The sequence below is a fragment of the Bos grunniens genome, chromosome 8, assembly GCF_055505025.1.
Source record: "Bos grunniens cultivar Pamir isolate PY7600 chromosome 8, Bosgru_T2T1.0, whole genome shotgun sequence".
NCBI lineage: Eukaryota > Metazoa > Chordata > Mammalia > Artiodactyla > Bovidae > Bos > Bos grunniens.
In genome coordinates this window covers 41080950-41096854 of record NC_141172.1, presented here as the reverse complement: position 1 = coordinate 41096854, position 15905 = coordinate 41080950, and the positions used below count along the sequence as shown (strand labels likewise).

Here is a 15905-nt window from a genome sequence, read left to right as displayed (position 1 = left end):
AGAACGATGGGAGTAGTTTCTATCATGGAGCGAGTAGGAGAACTTCATTTTTTTTCCTTTGGTAATTTCTTTTACGCTGTGGTGTTTTGAAAGCATTATAATCTGACACTAAGTTATGGCCAGAACTGAACAGAATCACTATTTCTGGGATCTGTTCAATCTCTGCATTAAACCTTTGCCCTGGGAACAGAGAGTTCCCTTCATGGCGTCCTAGGAAATACATGAAGGAAACGTGCTCCCAGGGGAGGTTTAATAATCGAGACGGCACCAGCAACAATGCTGTGAGTTCGTCTTCTTCACACTCTGAGATGGATTTGGCAGTGTCAAAAATGACATGTTTTCAGTATAACTGTGGGAATGTGTGTGTACATTTGAGACCCTTTTAAGAAAATTTGGATCGTGTGTTCTGCATATGCATTTCAAAATTCGCCGGAGACGCCTGGTAACGGATGTACTGCCTTTGTTTCTGGAGAATGAAAATCTGGAAAGAGGTAGTAGTTTTTTTTGAGTGGAAGACCTAATTAGCAGTAGATCCGATAGCAAAATTATAGACCTTCGATTCCTTATTATTTTATAGGCTAAATTAGGCAGGAAGGTGGATTTAGAATATTGATCAGTACATTTTTATCTTCTGGCCTCTTTTATTGGTAAGTTTGGGACAATTGATTGTACAACTTTAATTATTCTTAAGGAATTTTCTTAGTGGAGGTGGGGGAAGGGGGGGAAAAAACCCCAAAACACCTCTGGTAGTTTCTTTTACCTGGACATCCCTTTCTGAGTGATGTTTTATTCCTTTTCCCCTGATTTTCCTGGTGCTTCTACTGAGGAAGGCGAGACTTCATAGAATTCTTTGCTTTTCCTTCCTAAGAGCTTTGCAGTGGGATCCAGGGACATCTGAATGCCAGATGCTCTTCTTGGCCATTGCCACTGTTTTGTGGGGATTGGATAGGCTTTGTGGGTTATTCCTCATTGTTCTCACTTTGAGAAACGTGACCTTGGAGGGGGCTGAAGGATCAGATGTGAGAGGGGAAGGGGACTGTGTGTAGACTTAGAAAGGGAGATCGTGTCATATGGTCATTCTTTATTTTTGAAGTGACAGTCATGCTGGAGGAATATATTGTGTTTAATTCTGAAGTTTTGGCATAAACAGAACAATGCTATTTTAGTACCGCCCTCTCTGCCAGTGAGTCTGTCCTTTCATCTTAGACGTCTTGAAACCGGGGTCCTGGACCTGGCAGGTATGGACCTGGCAGGTCAGGAATCCGTGTGAAGTAAGAGAGTCCAGGTTGCTAGATCTTCTAATGTTTTAAAAGACGCTGCATGTCCAGATTTTTAGGTGAAATATTCCAACTTTGAAATCTTAGCAACTAAGTTCAAATTAGAAAAAAAAGAATAGGAGCCAAGCCCTGAAGGTAGTAGTCAGCCGAGGTAATAGAAAAAGGGCATGAAGCCAGAGATCTTCTGCTATAGGTACTTGCTGACGTCGTCTTGGAGGAATCAGTCATTAACCTCTGCTTCAAGTGGGGAACTATATTCTGTACTCAATGAGCAGTGGTTATGTAGCCTTTAAATCTGGCAGGCTGTCATGACAGAGCACTGATAGAAGAGGTACCGGATGGGAAGACACAGGAGCTAGTCCTGGCCCGATCGTTTCTTTCTGAGCCCTAGTTGCCTTCTTTGTGAAAAGGTACTTAGGGATCGAATTTTGTTATTTCATCCCATCATTGCATGGTGCGTGACATGACCTGTCACGTATAGGAAATAGACTGCTGAGAATCGTTTATGCTGAGGAGTATCATGCCACAGCCTGGACCAAGCATGAGCTCTTTGGTTTTCCACATCACCACTTGCCTCTCGGGGATACTTGTGTTTCCCTCGCTCACCACGTTGGTCCTTCCTCTTGCATTACAGATCCGGTGGAAATACATGATAGTGGACGAAGGCCACCGCATGAAGAATCACCACTGCAAGCTGACACAGGTCCTCAACACGCACTACGTGGCCCCCAGAAGGATCCTCCTGACCGGGACCCCACTGCAGAATAAGCTCCCGGAACTCTGGGCCCTCCTCAACTTCCTCCTCCCCACCATTTTTAAGAGCTGCAGCACATTCGAGCAGTGGTTTAATGCACCGTTTGCCATGACTGGAGAGAGGGTACTGGCCTAACATTTATTTTCCCCGCTGCATGACAAAGAAATGAAATGACAGGACCTAAGGCTGAGACCACAAGGTGGCTTACGGTGTTGTAAAATATCAGGAAGCCAGTCAGTGGGTGGGTGTGCGTTCACTCCAGGGATATTTTTCCATCCTGAGAGAATGGATCCAGTAATGGGTAAGTGATCCTAGGATCTAGGGTGTCCTAATCCCATTGTCTTTCGCCATTGTGGTAGCTAGGCCAGCAGAGGGTGTTCCTGACCAGTGGAATGCTTAAATGCTGTGGACCACAGGGAGGATAGATACAGAGATACTTGTTCAGTCTGTAACCACAGCTCAACCAACCACGTGTAAACCTTGAAAAAAAATATTTTCTTGTTATAAACTTGGGCTTCCCCTTAAACCATTTCCACGTTAAGAGTTTGTGTGTAAAGCCAAACTAGTGTATAGTTATTTTCTGTATGCATCGTTTTCAGATTTTAGTGTGAATCTCAGTTTTGTGCATATATAAATATTCTGCAAACCTTGGAGTAGCTGTTTTCAAATTTCTTATTATTATTCCTTTCTCTGCCTTCTCTTAAAAACTCGTTTATTAGAAACAGGAACCTGTCCTTTTGATTAGTGATTTCTTAAGTATAGGAATGAAAAAGCACTTAAAATGCTTTATGGATATTTGTGTTGGAACCATTTGCCCTTTAATTTTGAGGTATATTATAGGTACCCTTGCCGTTTGTCAGGAATTCATTGGCTTGCCCATTTGAAGAAGGTAACATCAATCAGCTCTGCCCCCTAGAGGTTAGTGGAGGAAGGTGAAAGAGAACGCAGAGCATTTACAAATAGGACTGAACTTGACACAGTCACAGCAGAGCAGAGCAATCAGGTAGAGGGGCTTAGCAACCCACCAGCATAAACTGTATTTATTCTTGTTCTTTGCATGTTCAAGCTCTGTACCGTTCATATGTTTCTGCATCTGAGACAAAGTTAAGAGCCCAACTTACTGCTTCAATTTTAAGTGCTGTGCTTAATCGCTTAGTCGTGTCCGACTCTTTGAGACCCCATGGACTGTAGCCCGCCAGGCTCCTGTGTCCATGAGGATTCTTCAGGCAAGAGTACTGGAGTGGACTGCCATGCTCTCCTCCAGGGGATCTTCCCAATCCAGGAGCCGCACCCAAGTCTCCTGCATTGCAGGCAGATTCTTTACTAGCTGAGCTACCAGGGAAGCCCTCGATTTTAAGTAAGAACACATTAACTGTTACCCTTTCACTCATGTTCAACCTCAGTCTTCAATCAGCCTTTGTCACAATCATATCCCATCCAATTCTGAGCTGTTAACACTCCCAGTCTGAAACTGGTGGCTCTGAACTCTTTTCCATAGAAGCCAGCATTCAGACAAAGACATCTGTTTATAGGCTGTTCTGTTACAGCCTGGTAGGCAGGTGGGAACAGAATTCTGAGGTGTACATGACGGGTATAAACCTGGCCTTAATGCACATAAAATTTCAGACATATATTGAAACCAATAATAAATATAAAGAGTTATTACATGAAATAACCGTAAAAAAAAGGATCAAATTCATCTAAGGTTCTCTTGCAGGTGGACTTAAATGAAGAAGAAACTATATTGATCATCAGACGTCTGCATAAGGTGTTGAGACCCTTCTTACTGAGGAGACTGAAGAAAGAAGTTGAATCTCAGCTTCCGGAAAAGGTATGTTACAAATTCAAAAGTTGTAATTTATTCCCCCTGCCGTTATATTCAAATTACCTGCCCCTGAAATGGTGTTTCTGAAATAGCAGGCTTGTGTTTTAGTTCCAGGTAACTGGAAAATATCTTAAAGGACTTTTTTGTTGTAGTTGTTAGAGAGAAGCTGGAGGGTTTAGTGTAGAGAGAGAATGGAAATTTGAACATTTCATCTTGGTTTCCAAAAGTTTGGGGACAGATATTTGAAAATTACCAAATCACTGTCATTACATTTTAGCTTTAACTTACATTAACTTAACAGTACGTGAATAGACATTCTATTTTAACTTTAGAATTTTTTTTTTTTTAATTTTACTAACCTTGTTGAGTTCACTCTTACAGGCGCCATAAAAGTGTTCTGCTTTGAGCCACATAAGGCTATGAGTTCGGGGCTTGTATCCTTATCAGAAGGCCTAGTAAATGCTTGCCACATTTCCCAGAAATGTGTTCAATGTTGGATGCTTGGGATGTCACTGTTCTGATAGTAAGTGAAAAATAGGGTTCTTATTATAGATACATCATCTAATTAAGATTCTATGAACATCTTAAGCAAATATTTTTCAGATTCTTTTTTGGACACTGATTTTTCAGGGCTTTAGGATGTCTTTTTGAGCCCTTAGCGCCACATTTTTGGACTGGATTTGGGTATTAGTTTAATATGTTTCTCATCATATTTTGGAACCGCTAGAGTTCTAAACACTGGAATTCTGCGTTTCATTTTCTTACAGATAGATTATTTGGCATTGCGCACCGTTTGCCGCATGAGTTAGTTTGATGTAACTTTTCTCTTTAGAGGAGCCAATTCTGAAATGTGTGTTTTGCATCATTGTGTTTTTCTGTGTAATGACTCTCTTTTTTGGACGGATTGGTTCATCCTATTCATTTTTAAGTGGGAGCTGGCAAGATATTGTACAAAGTTGATTACTTTACTAAGAGAGAATTTTGTCCCCTAATCCCCTATCTTTAGTAGTCAGAGAAAAATTAAATATTAACACTGTTCTTATACCACGCTTATCATAGTGAAAACCCAAATGTTTAAGTATTTTATTTTGCTAGTGAATGCATCTTGGGGATTGAATGCTGTCAATATTTCTTTGACTTCTTATGGTCTTCACATCTTTGGATAACCCTCTTTCTGTTCAAGGTGGACCTTGTTACTGAATAAGCTGGGGAATGGGTACAATGGTCATGTAGCTTCCTTTAGTGTTACTGAGATCCAGAACTTACAGAAATGAAACGTTAAAGATTTTAATTTTCCCCATTCTTCCTTTTGTTTCTTTAGAAGCAACAAATACAATAAAAGATAATTATCCGAACTTACTCATTTATTCATCCCATAAAACTTCTAAATCTTGTTTACTGATTTCCAGGACTGGCTAATATAGATAGATTTAAAAAATATTACAAGTTGAAAGTATGCCCTGTTTTTAAGAAGTCCATTTGATTAAAATATACACTTTTGCAGCATAAGGATCATGGGATGATTGGTTATATCACCAAGGAATTCCTTACTTTACTAAAACATTTATTTCATGGCTCTTTTCACAAGAAAACTTCCTGAGTATTGATAAATTTTTTTTAAAAAATTAGATTTTGAAGAGCGTGATTCCTGCATGAAGTACACTTGTACTCTTTAATACCCACATTTTTATATTTGAGGTATATTAAATACCCATATATATATATATACCTTGTTTGCATTTTGAAAAATTGCATTTTTTTACAAAATGAAGGTTTGTGGCAACCCTGCCTCAAGCAAATCTATTGGCACCATTTTTTCAACAGTATTTGCTAACTTCATGTCCCTGTGTCACAAATTTTGGTAATTTTTGAAATATTTCAAGCTTTTTCATTATTGTTAAATTTGTTATGGGAATCTGTGGTCCATGATCTTTGATGTTACTATTGCAAAAAGGTTGTGACTCACTGAAGGCTCAGAGGATAGCATTTTCCACAATATGAAGTATTTTGGATTAGGGTATGTACAATGTTTTTTTAGACACAGTGCTATTGCACACTTGATAGACTGTAGTGTGTAAACATAACTTATGTGCACTAGGAAACAAAAACGTTTATATGACTCACTTTATTGCACCCTGTGTGTGTTGGCCTGGAACTGAACCTGTGCTATACCCGAGGTGTGTCTGTTTAATCTATGGATAAGCTACCTCTTCTGGAGGTAACCTGGTGGAGTGGAAATCATGGGCTCTGCCTGTCAGAGTGGACCTGGGTCCCCACTGCATTCTCTGTCTCTTGCTAACTGTGTGCTCTTGGCATGTTACTTAAACCAGTGGGTCTCAGTGTTCCCAGCAGTGAGCTAGGAAATAGATAATACATGCTTTATAGAAGAGGATTAAATGGATGCAGTACTCGTAATGCAATGCCTGGCACGTGTTAAGGCTCAGCTGATGACAGCTGCTGCTCCCAGAGTCCTTACTTTCTCTATTGCACCGCTGTTTCTATTACTGACTTTGGTTCTGCTTTCCTGTTCTCATTAAGTTTCTCGGTGTCCTCTGGTCCTGGCATTTTACCATCACCCTTTTAAGGTGATGAACTAATCCCTTAGCATGTGTATGTAGCTATTGTTAATGTGGTTTGGCCAGTGTCCACTCTTTGATCTTTCTACCTTGCTAGGACTTTGATCTGGGGAAAATCTGCCATCTAAGTGTTATCCTTGGGGGTAAGGAGCTTTCTTCTGCCACCATCTGCTTGTAGCCACAAACATGTATGTCTTTCTCAGGCTGTATAAAGAATCTAGAAAGGCGTTGTGGCGGATGGCCGCAAAAGGCTAAATCTTTTATGGAAGCAACGCTCAAATGTTTCCATGAAAAAGAATCAATTATGGAAGTAGATTTCCATTTTACTTTTTAATTTAAATATAATAAAATACACTGTTCTTTGGTATATAGATCTGAATTTTGACAAATGCAGTTATGTTAAAGTGAAGTCACTTAGTCGTGTCTGACTCTTTGCGACCACATGGACTGTAGCCCACCAGGCTCCTCCATCCATGGGATTTTCCAAGCAAGAGTACTGGAGTGGGTTGCCATTTCCTTCTCCAGGTATTGAACCCAGGTCTCCTAGTTACGTTAACTGCATCACAATCAAAATACAGAACAATTCTGTCTCCCCATACCCCCCACCCCCCCAGAATTCCCTAGTGCTGTCACTTTTTAGGCATGCTCTCGCTTTGCCCTCAGCCTCTTAGCACCGATGGTTCATCCTCCATCCTCATAGCTTTTTGTTTTCCAGAATATTTTAGGAATAGAATCAGACCATATGTCCCATCAGACCTTCTGCCTGTGGTTTTTCATTCAGCATAATGAATTTGAGAAACGTCCAAGGTGTTGGATGTATCAGTAGTTGGTTCATTTTTATTAGTGGATAGTATTCTATTGCATGGATGCACCAGAGTTTGCTTATCAATTTAATTGTAGGACATTTGGGTGGTTTATAGTTTTTGACAGTTATGCTTGTCTGCTGTGAACATTTGTGTATAGGCTTTTGTGTGAGCATAGGTTTTCATTTCACTTTAGGAAGTATGTAGGAGTGGCTTGGTCATATGGTAGATGTGTACATAACTTTGTAAGAAACTTCCGTGTGGTTTCATGCCATAGATTTCAGAACCCAGGACTTTAATAAATTTAATATTATTGTTTGGAAATCTCAATACACAAAGTGATAATGTATCACACACAGTAGTCTGGGTTTCCTATTCTAACAATGCATCCTTTTGGAAGGGAAATTATACATGAGGAATTGTGTTTAGGGAGAAACTATGAATAAAGATTGAAAGCTTTTCCCGGGTTATATAGGAGGAGGGTCTGGGCCACTGTAACCACCTGATTTGGCTCCTTGAAGGGACCAGTTTGATCATTTACCAACATAATGAGTCTTAGGAGGTAATTGTCATGTCCATGAGGTTGGCACCCCAGTTTTACATATCCTTTGAAAATAATAGTCCCAGTGGCCATCATAAGCCTAACCTGGTGGGAGAATCATCCTTATTACAGAGTCATATACAGATTTTATTTCCTTCAGCATCAGCCCATTTTGAGGAACTTTCAGATTCATGCTCTAGTCAGGGGCCGTCAAGGTTTTTGGAGATGACTCAGACCCAGCAGCGTTTGAGATGGTGTGATTCTTACAAAGGCTTCCCTCGCCTCATCACTGTCAGTCTGCCCTTTTCTTGATGCATGGCTCTGACGGCTTGCTCTGTGCACTGCACAGCACTTGGGTGGGGGTGGGAGGTGCAGGAACTTTACCAGAAATTGGAGGCATGGCGTGCAGTGTCGCCGAACGATGGCATGACAATGAAAGGCAGCGTCACCCACCCCATCAGGGTGAGGGATCCAGGCATTCAAGCGCTTTAGGACAGGGGTCTCCAGAGCACACATGGGTGTGTGTATGTGTATGTATGTGTGGGGTGCTTACTACTAGTCCACTGGGGTGTGGAAGGAAGATTTTAGAGCTCCTATTTATATTAATTTTTCTCCTAAAAATTAAAAAAAAATATACGGTTTTTTGATTTAACATGCAGACAGACACTGGTACCCATGTGGTATATATGCCTGTGTCACAGAGTCCATCAGGTAACTGGCCTAGACTGTGTCAGTTATCCCGGGGATGGGGAGCGTGAGGGGGAGCACCCCCACCTGGGACATCGGTCATCCATCCACCCTCACAGTTGGGTTCTTTTGCTTTCTGCCTGTTGTGAGCATTGTGGGTTTCCCATATCCAGATAAAAGAATTTTAGGATGATCTCATTTTAACTAAACTGTAACACCCCTGACCTTCAGGATGGATGACAGACTTTTAAAAGATTCTGCCCAGGATCACAGGTTGAAAACAAGAGAAATAATGTACGGGTAGGTGGACAATGGGAAAAGTGCAGACCTGCCACCTCTCCTGTTCCCAGTGTGAATTTTCACCAGCCCCATTATAGAGTGAACAGGGTACATGCGTGTTAAATCACTTCAGTTGTGTCCGACTCTTTGCTACCCTATGGATTGTGGTCTGCCAGGCTCCTCTGTCCATGGGATTGTTCAGGCAAGACCCCTGGAGTGGGTTGCCATTTCCTCCTCAAGGGCATCTTCCCCACCTAGGGATCGAACCCTCATCTCTTGTGTTTCTTGCATTGGCAGGCGAGTTCTTTTACCACTAACGCCACCTGAGAAGCCCATAAGGAAGAAAGGTCCTTGCCATAGGAGAGTCAGTCAGTGAGAAATCCCAGTGGATCAGGGTATAACTGGCTAAAAAATCAGATGTCATCACCTTGGCCCCTTGAAATGTAGATGTAAAACAAGTGCCTAATATTGACCCGTGTCCTAAAACTAACTCGTGTTTTGAGGCATTAATATTAGTTCATGCATATGACTCATAAATAAATATATGGGCATGTATTCAGAAGAGGTACATTAACATGTATTCTTGGTAAGGGATTGCCATTAAAAAAGCTTAATAAACACTTGTTTGTGAGAAATAAAAAGGAAGATTGACTGATAGGTGTAGTGATCAGGGAAGACCTTACTAAGAGCCCTCAGGAAGAGTTAAGATTTAGAAAGGCAGCCCTAAGACTATAGGAAGATACAAAGACAAAACAGCTTGGACTTGTTGGGGAAGTTACGAGGAGCAAACGTAAAATACAGTTGTGAAACTTGGAATGGTGATTTTGATGATGCGTATCACACCAGCGTCTGTGACCCCCTAGTGGTGTGAGGAAGGAGGGTTGAGTGGAGGTCCCCTTTCTACAGGAGCCGTCAGGTCCTAGGGACGAGCTCACTTCTCTGCTGACTTGGCCCCTGTGGGGTTGTCTGGCCTCCCTGTCTGCATGGCATCATCGTGCATGCCTCGTTCCCACGCTTCCTCCCATCCAGCTCTTGGCAGCAGCTAACTGATGAGAAGGAGGTTGAGGGTCCCAGCCCCTCATTTTGGATCTGCCATCTCCTAGTGCACTTAAAGCTTGCCTCAGCCGTGCTTCCCACTTTCAGGAAGGTGTGCACAGGCTGGTTGGCAGTGAGGCCCAAGTGAAGATGAACATCAGGGCAGAACTAGGGAGCCTGAAAGTCCTCTTGGTTATGTTTAGTGTAGAGCTTAAGAAAGTGCAGGCTGGTTTGATCCTAACTGGATCATTGAATAGCTGCATCATTTCAACCCAGGCACCTAACATTTCTGATGCTCAGGTTCCTTATCTGTAAAATGCAAACACCACTGAATTTAACTCTGCCTTACAGCTCTTATATGGTAAAATGGGAGAAGGCACACCAAGCACCTTTGCATAGGGCCTGGTCCATAGAAAGAGCTCAATAATATTAGCCCTCGGTGTCATTTTTATCATTATGCTTGCGAAGTCTGAAGTTGTTTAATATTTTCTTCACCATGATCAAGTTACATGGAGAGTTAACAGCACTTGAGAAAGTCAAAGTACTTTAAAACATGCCACGATCAAGTCTGTAAAACACAAAAGCCATATTAAGTGTATGCTTATTTATTAAAACTTGGAGATGTTCTTCTTCTCTGGCCAAGAAGGTCATTAAAAACTTTATGGCGGGTAACTTGTTTTTCTTTACTTTTCTGCAAAAGAGCTCATCTTTCTCTAATCTGATTTGCTGCATCAAAACAAGTGGCAAAATGCTATTAATTGTGGTTCCAGCTGGCCTGACAGACCCCTTCTAAAGCAACAGTCAGATGAATATTCAACTTCTCTTCATCTGTGACCTCCTCACTCTGGTCCTCAGAGCTGAAAATAACCTGATCACTTTTAATCAGTTTGTTAAACATTAGGCAGCTTGCTGATTTACTTTTAATCACATTCTGCAGATTTCTAGGCATTAATCTGATGTTTATTATGAAAATTACACATTTGTATTCTGGAGATTTTTTTTTCATAAAGAAAAATAATAATAGGAAATAATCAAGGCAGACTGCGTGTATTAGGAGTGTGTGAGAAGTATTGCAGGTGGGTGCGAAAACACCCACACGTGAATTCTCTCTCACAGTTTAAAACCGGATTTTTCCGTTGTTTCAAGTGGAAGCACACAAGGCCTTGCCTCTAAAAAAGATGGTCATAAAGCTGCGTTTAACTGTGGGCTCACTCCTCTGCTTTGCCTACTGTTCCCACAAGTAGTATCCTCTCACCCTTCAAAAGCAGAGGGTAGTTACCTACAGTCAACCTAGGCGCTTAGGGATCTCCGTTCAGGATCAGAATTGAGGGAAGCCAGCCACACAGGATCATTTAAAAAGATATTTTCCAAAAAAAAAAAATCGGAGGATATTGGCTGGGTACTGTTTTTCCTCAAACTGTTCTGTTTGTATGAAACAGGGTATAGTTGGGAAGCAGAGGAAATGCATATATATGTGAAAGTGAAAGTTAGTCCCTCAGTCGTGTCTGACTCTTTGCAACCCCGTGGACTGCGGCCGGCCAGGCTTGTCTACAGAATTCTCCAGGCAAGAATACAGGAGTGGGTTGCCATTTCCTTCTCCAGGGGATCTTCCCAACCCAGGGATCAAACCCAGGTCTCCCACATTGCAGGCAGTCGGACTCTACCGTCTGAGCCAGCAGGGAAGCCATGTATATATATATATATAGACACACTCTGTATTGAATATCAGAGAAGGCAATGGGACCCCACTCCAGTACTCTTGCCTGGAAAATCCCATGGATGGAGGAGCCTGGTAGGCTGCAGTCCATGGCGTCGCTGAGGGTCGGACACGACTGAGCGACTTCACTTTCACTTTTCACTTTCATGCATTGGAGAAGGAAATGGCAACCCACTCCAGTGTTCTTGCCTGGAGAATCACAGGGCGGGGGAACCTGGTGGGCTGCCGTCTATGGGGTCGCACAGAGTCGGACACGACTGAAGCGACTTAGCAGCAGCAGCAGCAGTATTAAATATATATGAACTTGAACAGTCTGCCAGCCTCTCTCTCTCTCAAATGTGGAACAAGTCAAGAAATTTCAGGAAACATGACCCTGGCCTGAGTGACATATCACCTTTTGCATGTCCCTTCCGTATAATGGTACCTTGAGCAGTGATAACTGTGGGCTCCTCCATCATGCCCCCCCGCTCCCCCCCAACCTCCATGAATCCAAGAAGCAGAAAGAGATACCTTCATGATTCCAGGAGAGCCACCAGCAGCCATGTCTCAACTGTCTCCTTAGGACAGGCTCCTTCTCTCTCCTGCTCTTAGCCTATGTACTGTTCTTCTTTCGCCAGGTTGAGTATGTGATCAAGTGTGACATGTCAGCTCTGCAGAAGATTCTGTATCGCCACATGCAAGCCAAAGGGATCCTCCTCACAGATGGTTCAGAGAAAGATAAGAAGGTACGTGGTGGAAGGTGATACAACTCAAGGTGCCGTCATATTTCTTCTTAGGGCTGTGCCACTGGACACTCCCAGCAAATATCCCCATGGCTGCTGATTTGTCAAAGCAAATTACAGGGCCTTTTGGGGAGCTATTATTGTTGCTGCCAAAGGAAATCCCTTGGCCTTTTACTTGTATTGGAGCAGTTAGAAATGAACACTGTCTTGGTGTTCATATCACCAAAACAGTTAGCTCTGTATGTGTCAGTCTGCACACAATATATCTGCCTAAGGGTAGGCTAGCATTTTAGAAGGTTTTAAAAGCCAGTTTCATCCCTGGGCATCTGTGCCATGCTTCTGTCTTCCCAGAATCCTACCGGATGGACAGTCATTTCTCAAAGCCATCCACTGGACATAATTCCCTCCTCTCAGATAACTCACATGGAAGATGGTCTATCTAATTCAGAAATGGCTGTGTAATAGTAACAGGAGCTTTGGACAGTAGGAAGTATAGGTTACAGAGATGACCTATGGCTCTTTGCTCTTTCTATAGAAACCTACTTTAGGAAAATGGGAAAAAAAGAAATGGGAAATAGCTGATCAATTAATAACGTATATTTTGACTCTCCTCTGCTTGTCCTTAGGGGAAAGGAGGTGCTAAGACACTAATGAACACCATCATGCAGTTGAGAAAGATCTGCAATCACCCGTATATGTTTCAGCACATTGAGGTAAGCCTGCGTTCTCCGTTGTGACCCTGATCCTAATCGGTCAGTTTCTACTAATACTACATTGAAAAACAAAATTATAATAAAAAAATAAAGCAAAGCTAAAACATGTGGAAGTTGAAACTACACGGTCTGGTAGCTTGATAAGCAGAATTAACAGACATGAGGTTTCTGGTTATGGATTCTCATTGGCATCAGACACTTGGGCATCTGGAATTTTATAGGCAGGAGTTTGAAGTGGTGAGAAAATGCTGTACACCAGGGCTCATTATGTGAGTTCGGGTAAGTACTGTGAATTGCCTCATTATAGTAGGTGCTCTGACATGGAGGATAATGACAGATACATCCAGCTTCCTCAGAAGGATGATGTGGAAAAATATTAAAAGAATGGGTTTATATTCATTGAAGGGAAAGATGTTCCTGAGATACTCGCCCTGTGAAAATCACTGACTTTAGACTGTTTCTTAGATTTGTATTTTTCCTCTCTGGCTTCTTCCATGATGGTGTAAATCCAGGTTTTTTTATTCTGATGCTCTGGTCTCTAGGAAGCTATTTTCAGGGGAGAGGACATTTTCTGCCCTGTTTGCTACATGTGAATGAGTTTCCTAAGTTGACAATTTCACCCCAGTAGGAGCCATTGACTTAAGCAGGAAGGGAAAGGAGTCAGAATTGTAGCCTCCACTTTCCAGGGTTCCCTTGGATGTGTGCGGTCCTGGCAGCAGTCACTGCCAGTCTGCTGCTTACTGTCCACTTCAGAGGAGCAGGAGGCATGGGGCAGCACCCTGCAGGCTCCGGATTTTCACTGGTTTATTAACAAGTAAATAAATAGAAGGCTCTAGGGATTTAACTTTCAGAAGCATATTCCTGGGAATGAGACTGAAATGTTCTTGACTTTGAAGATTCTTTTTCTTTTTTTGTCCTTGTTTTTGGTAATCACGCTTGTTAGGTAAGAGCATGTATTGCACCTCTGTCCATATCCTGGAGTCCTGTCCCAACTGTAGGATAAAATTAGAATTAACTCCTGACACTGCTGTTGCTTTAGGGACAGACCTTTTATAGAGTAAAGAGGCCTTAGTTTAAGTAAAATGACAATGCAATGGCAACAACTGTAGTAAAGAAGGAGGGCAAGGTCCCACCAACAAGCCTGCTTAGACACATAGCAGGAGAGTCCTTGGTGCTGTAATGAGTCCACACCCCAGACCACTTTCACCCCTGTAAAACCCGGTGTAAGTCACTTAGCATCTCCAGGCTATAGTATATTTGACTTGTCATCAGATGGTGATAGATGATAGGGCTGGCAAAAGGATAAATGTTTAAACTAAAGAACATACGAAGTGTCTGGTAAACCAGTAATGTGATAAACAGACCATAAGGTATCAATGTATTAGTGGGGGTGGCTTGTTGGGTTGCATGCATGTGTGCTCAGTCGCTTCAGTCGTGTCTGCCTCTTTGTGACCCTATGGACGGTAGCCCACCAGGCTCCTCTGTCCATGGCGATTCTCTAGGCAAGAATAACTGGAGTGGGTTGCCATGCCCTCCTCCAGGGGATCTTCCCAACCCAGGGACTGAACCCACATCTCCTGTGACTCCTGCATTATAGGTGGATTCTTTACCACTGAGCCACCAGTGAAACCCATATTGGGTTGGGGGAGCTGAAAAAAGGTCTAATGGTGAAAATGATTGGGATCATATCAGGTTTACCTGTCACCCACCATCTTATATTTTCTTAAAAACAATTTTTAGATATTCAGCAAAAATATACAGGGTTTGTTATTGTTCAGTTGCTCAGTCGTGTCTGACTCTTTGAGATCCCATGGACTGCAAACCACCAGGCTTCCCTGTCCTTCCCCATCTCCCAGAGCTTGCTCAAACTCGTCCATTGAGTCTGTGATGCCATCGAACTATCTCATCCTCTGTCGTCCCCTTCTCCTCCTGCCCTCAATTTTTCCCAGCATCAGGGTCTTTCCCAATGAGTCAGTTCTTTGTATCAGGTGGCCAAAGTATTGGAGCTTCAGCTTCACATCAGTCCTTACAATGAATATTCAGGATTGGGTAAGGATTTGAGGACTTGAGACTTATGAAAATTAAATGTCAGTCTTACTTCATTTGTCATACCAAAATGCACCTTTGAAACACTCTGGGTCATGTCAGGAAGGGTTGGGGGGCATGCCTTCTACCCTCAAGCTTCTGTTTGGAACACCTGGGAAGTGGGGAAGGGGATCAGAGAAGCTAAGCTTAAGGAACACATCCTCTTTTCCCGGCTTGTTTGCATTTTAAATAGCAGTCCATAGAAAGACAGACTTAGATTTGCAATTTTTTTAGCATGAAAAACTTTCAGGAGGATATTCCTGGAAACAAGACCCACAGTGACTGGCAAGGGTATCACACTTGTGAATCGTGTGCGTTTTGCTTTTGTCTTTGTTTTGTTTGCTTACACATCCTTTGTTCATAGTACCTGATAGTAGAAACCCAGTCTCCCGACTGGGCTCACTGCCTCCCTGGGGATCTTTAAACCAGAGCTCTGAAAACAGAGTTTTTAAAATGCTGCTGATACCTGACCATATCACCACCCACTGATACATACAGATGGAAACAGATGGAACCTCAAAAATCGAGTCAAGACTGGCCACCTGTAGGGAGGAAAGGCATGATTCCTGGAGCCAGGGTAGGGTTTTGGGCTGTGATCCATCAGCGTTCATTTTGCCAGCGGGGCAGCATCCGGAGAGGCCGGGGCCCACCGTAAATGATGAGCGTGTTTGGGAGTGGAGCCCAGCGGGAAAGATCTGGTCCCCTTGGAGGAAAGCTTTGGTGATCCAGGAGGGAAGGGAGGCAGAGAAGGGAGACAGCTGGTGGTTAACTGAAGGTGTGACGTGCTCTCCTCCCCACAGATGGCCTCCCCTTCCATCAAGTAGGGATACGAAAATCACATGGGGAACAGCTATTTATTTCTTCCACAGAATCAGTGAGGGGGGAAATATG

The 15905-nt window shown here is 42.6% G+C and overlaps 1 protein-coding gene across 11 annotated transcripts in view; it reads left to right on the top strand.

Moving 5' to 3' along the window:
• SMARCA2 (SWI/SNF related BAF chromatin remodeling complex subunit ATPase 2) overlaps nt 1-15905 on the top strand; it is a 180115-nt gene that overhangs the window by 72029 nt on the left and 92181 nt on the right. For all 11 annotated transcript variants that reach the window (XM_086415363.1, XM_086415355.1, XM_086415365.1 and 8 more), the window contains exons 18-21: nt 1912-2154; nt 3749-3862; nt 12112-12219; nt 12843-12929. In XM_086415363.1, the coding sequence (XP_086271489.1) occupies nt 1912-2154; nt 3749-3862; nt 12112-12219; nt 12843-12929 (552 nt within the window). The remainder of the gene's footprint in view (nt 1-1911; nt 2155-3748; nt 3863-12111; nt 12220-12842; nt 12930-15905) is intronic.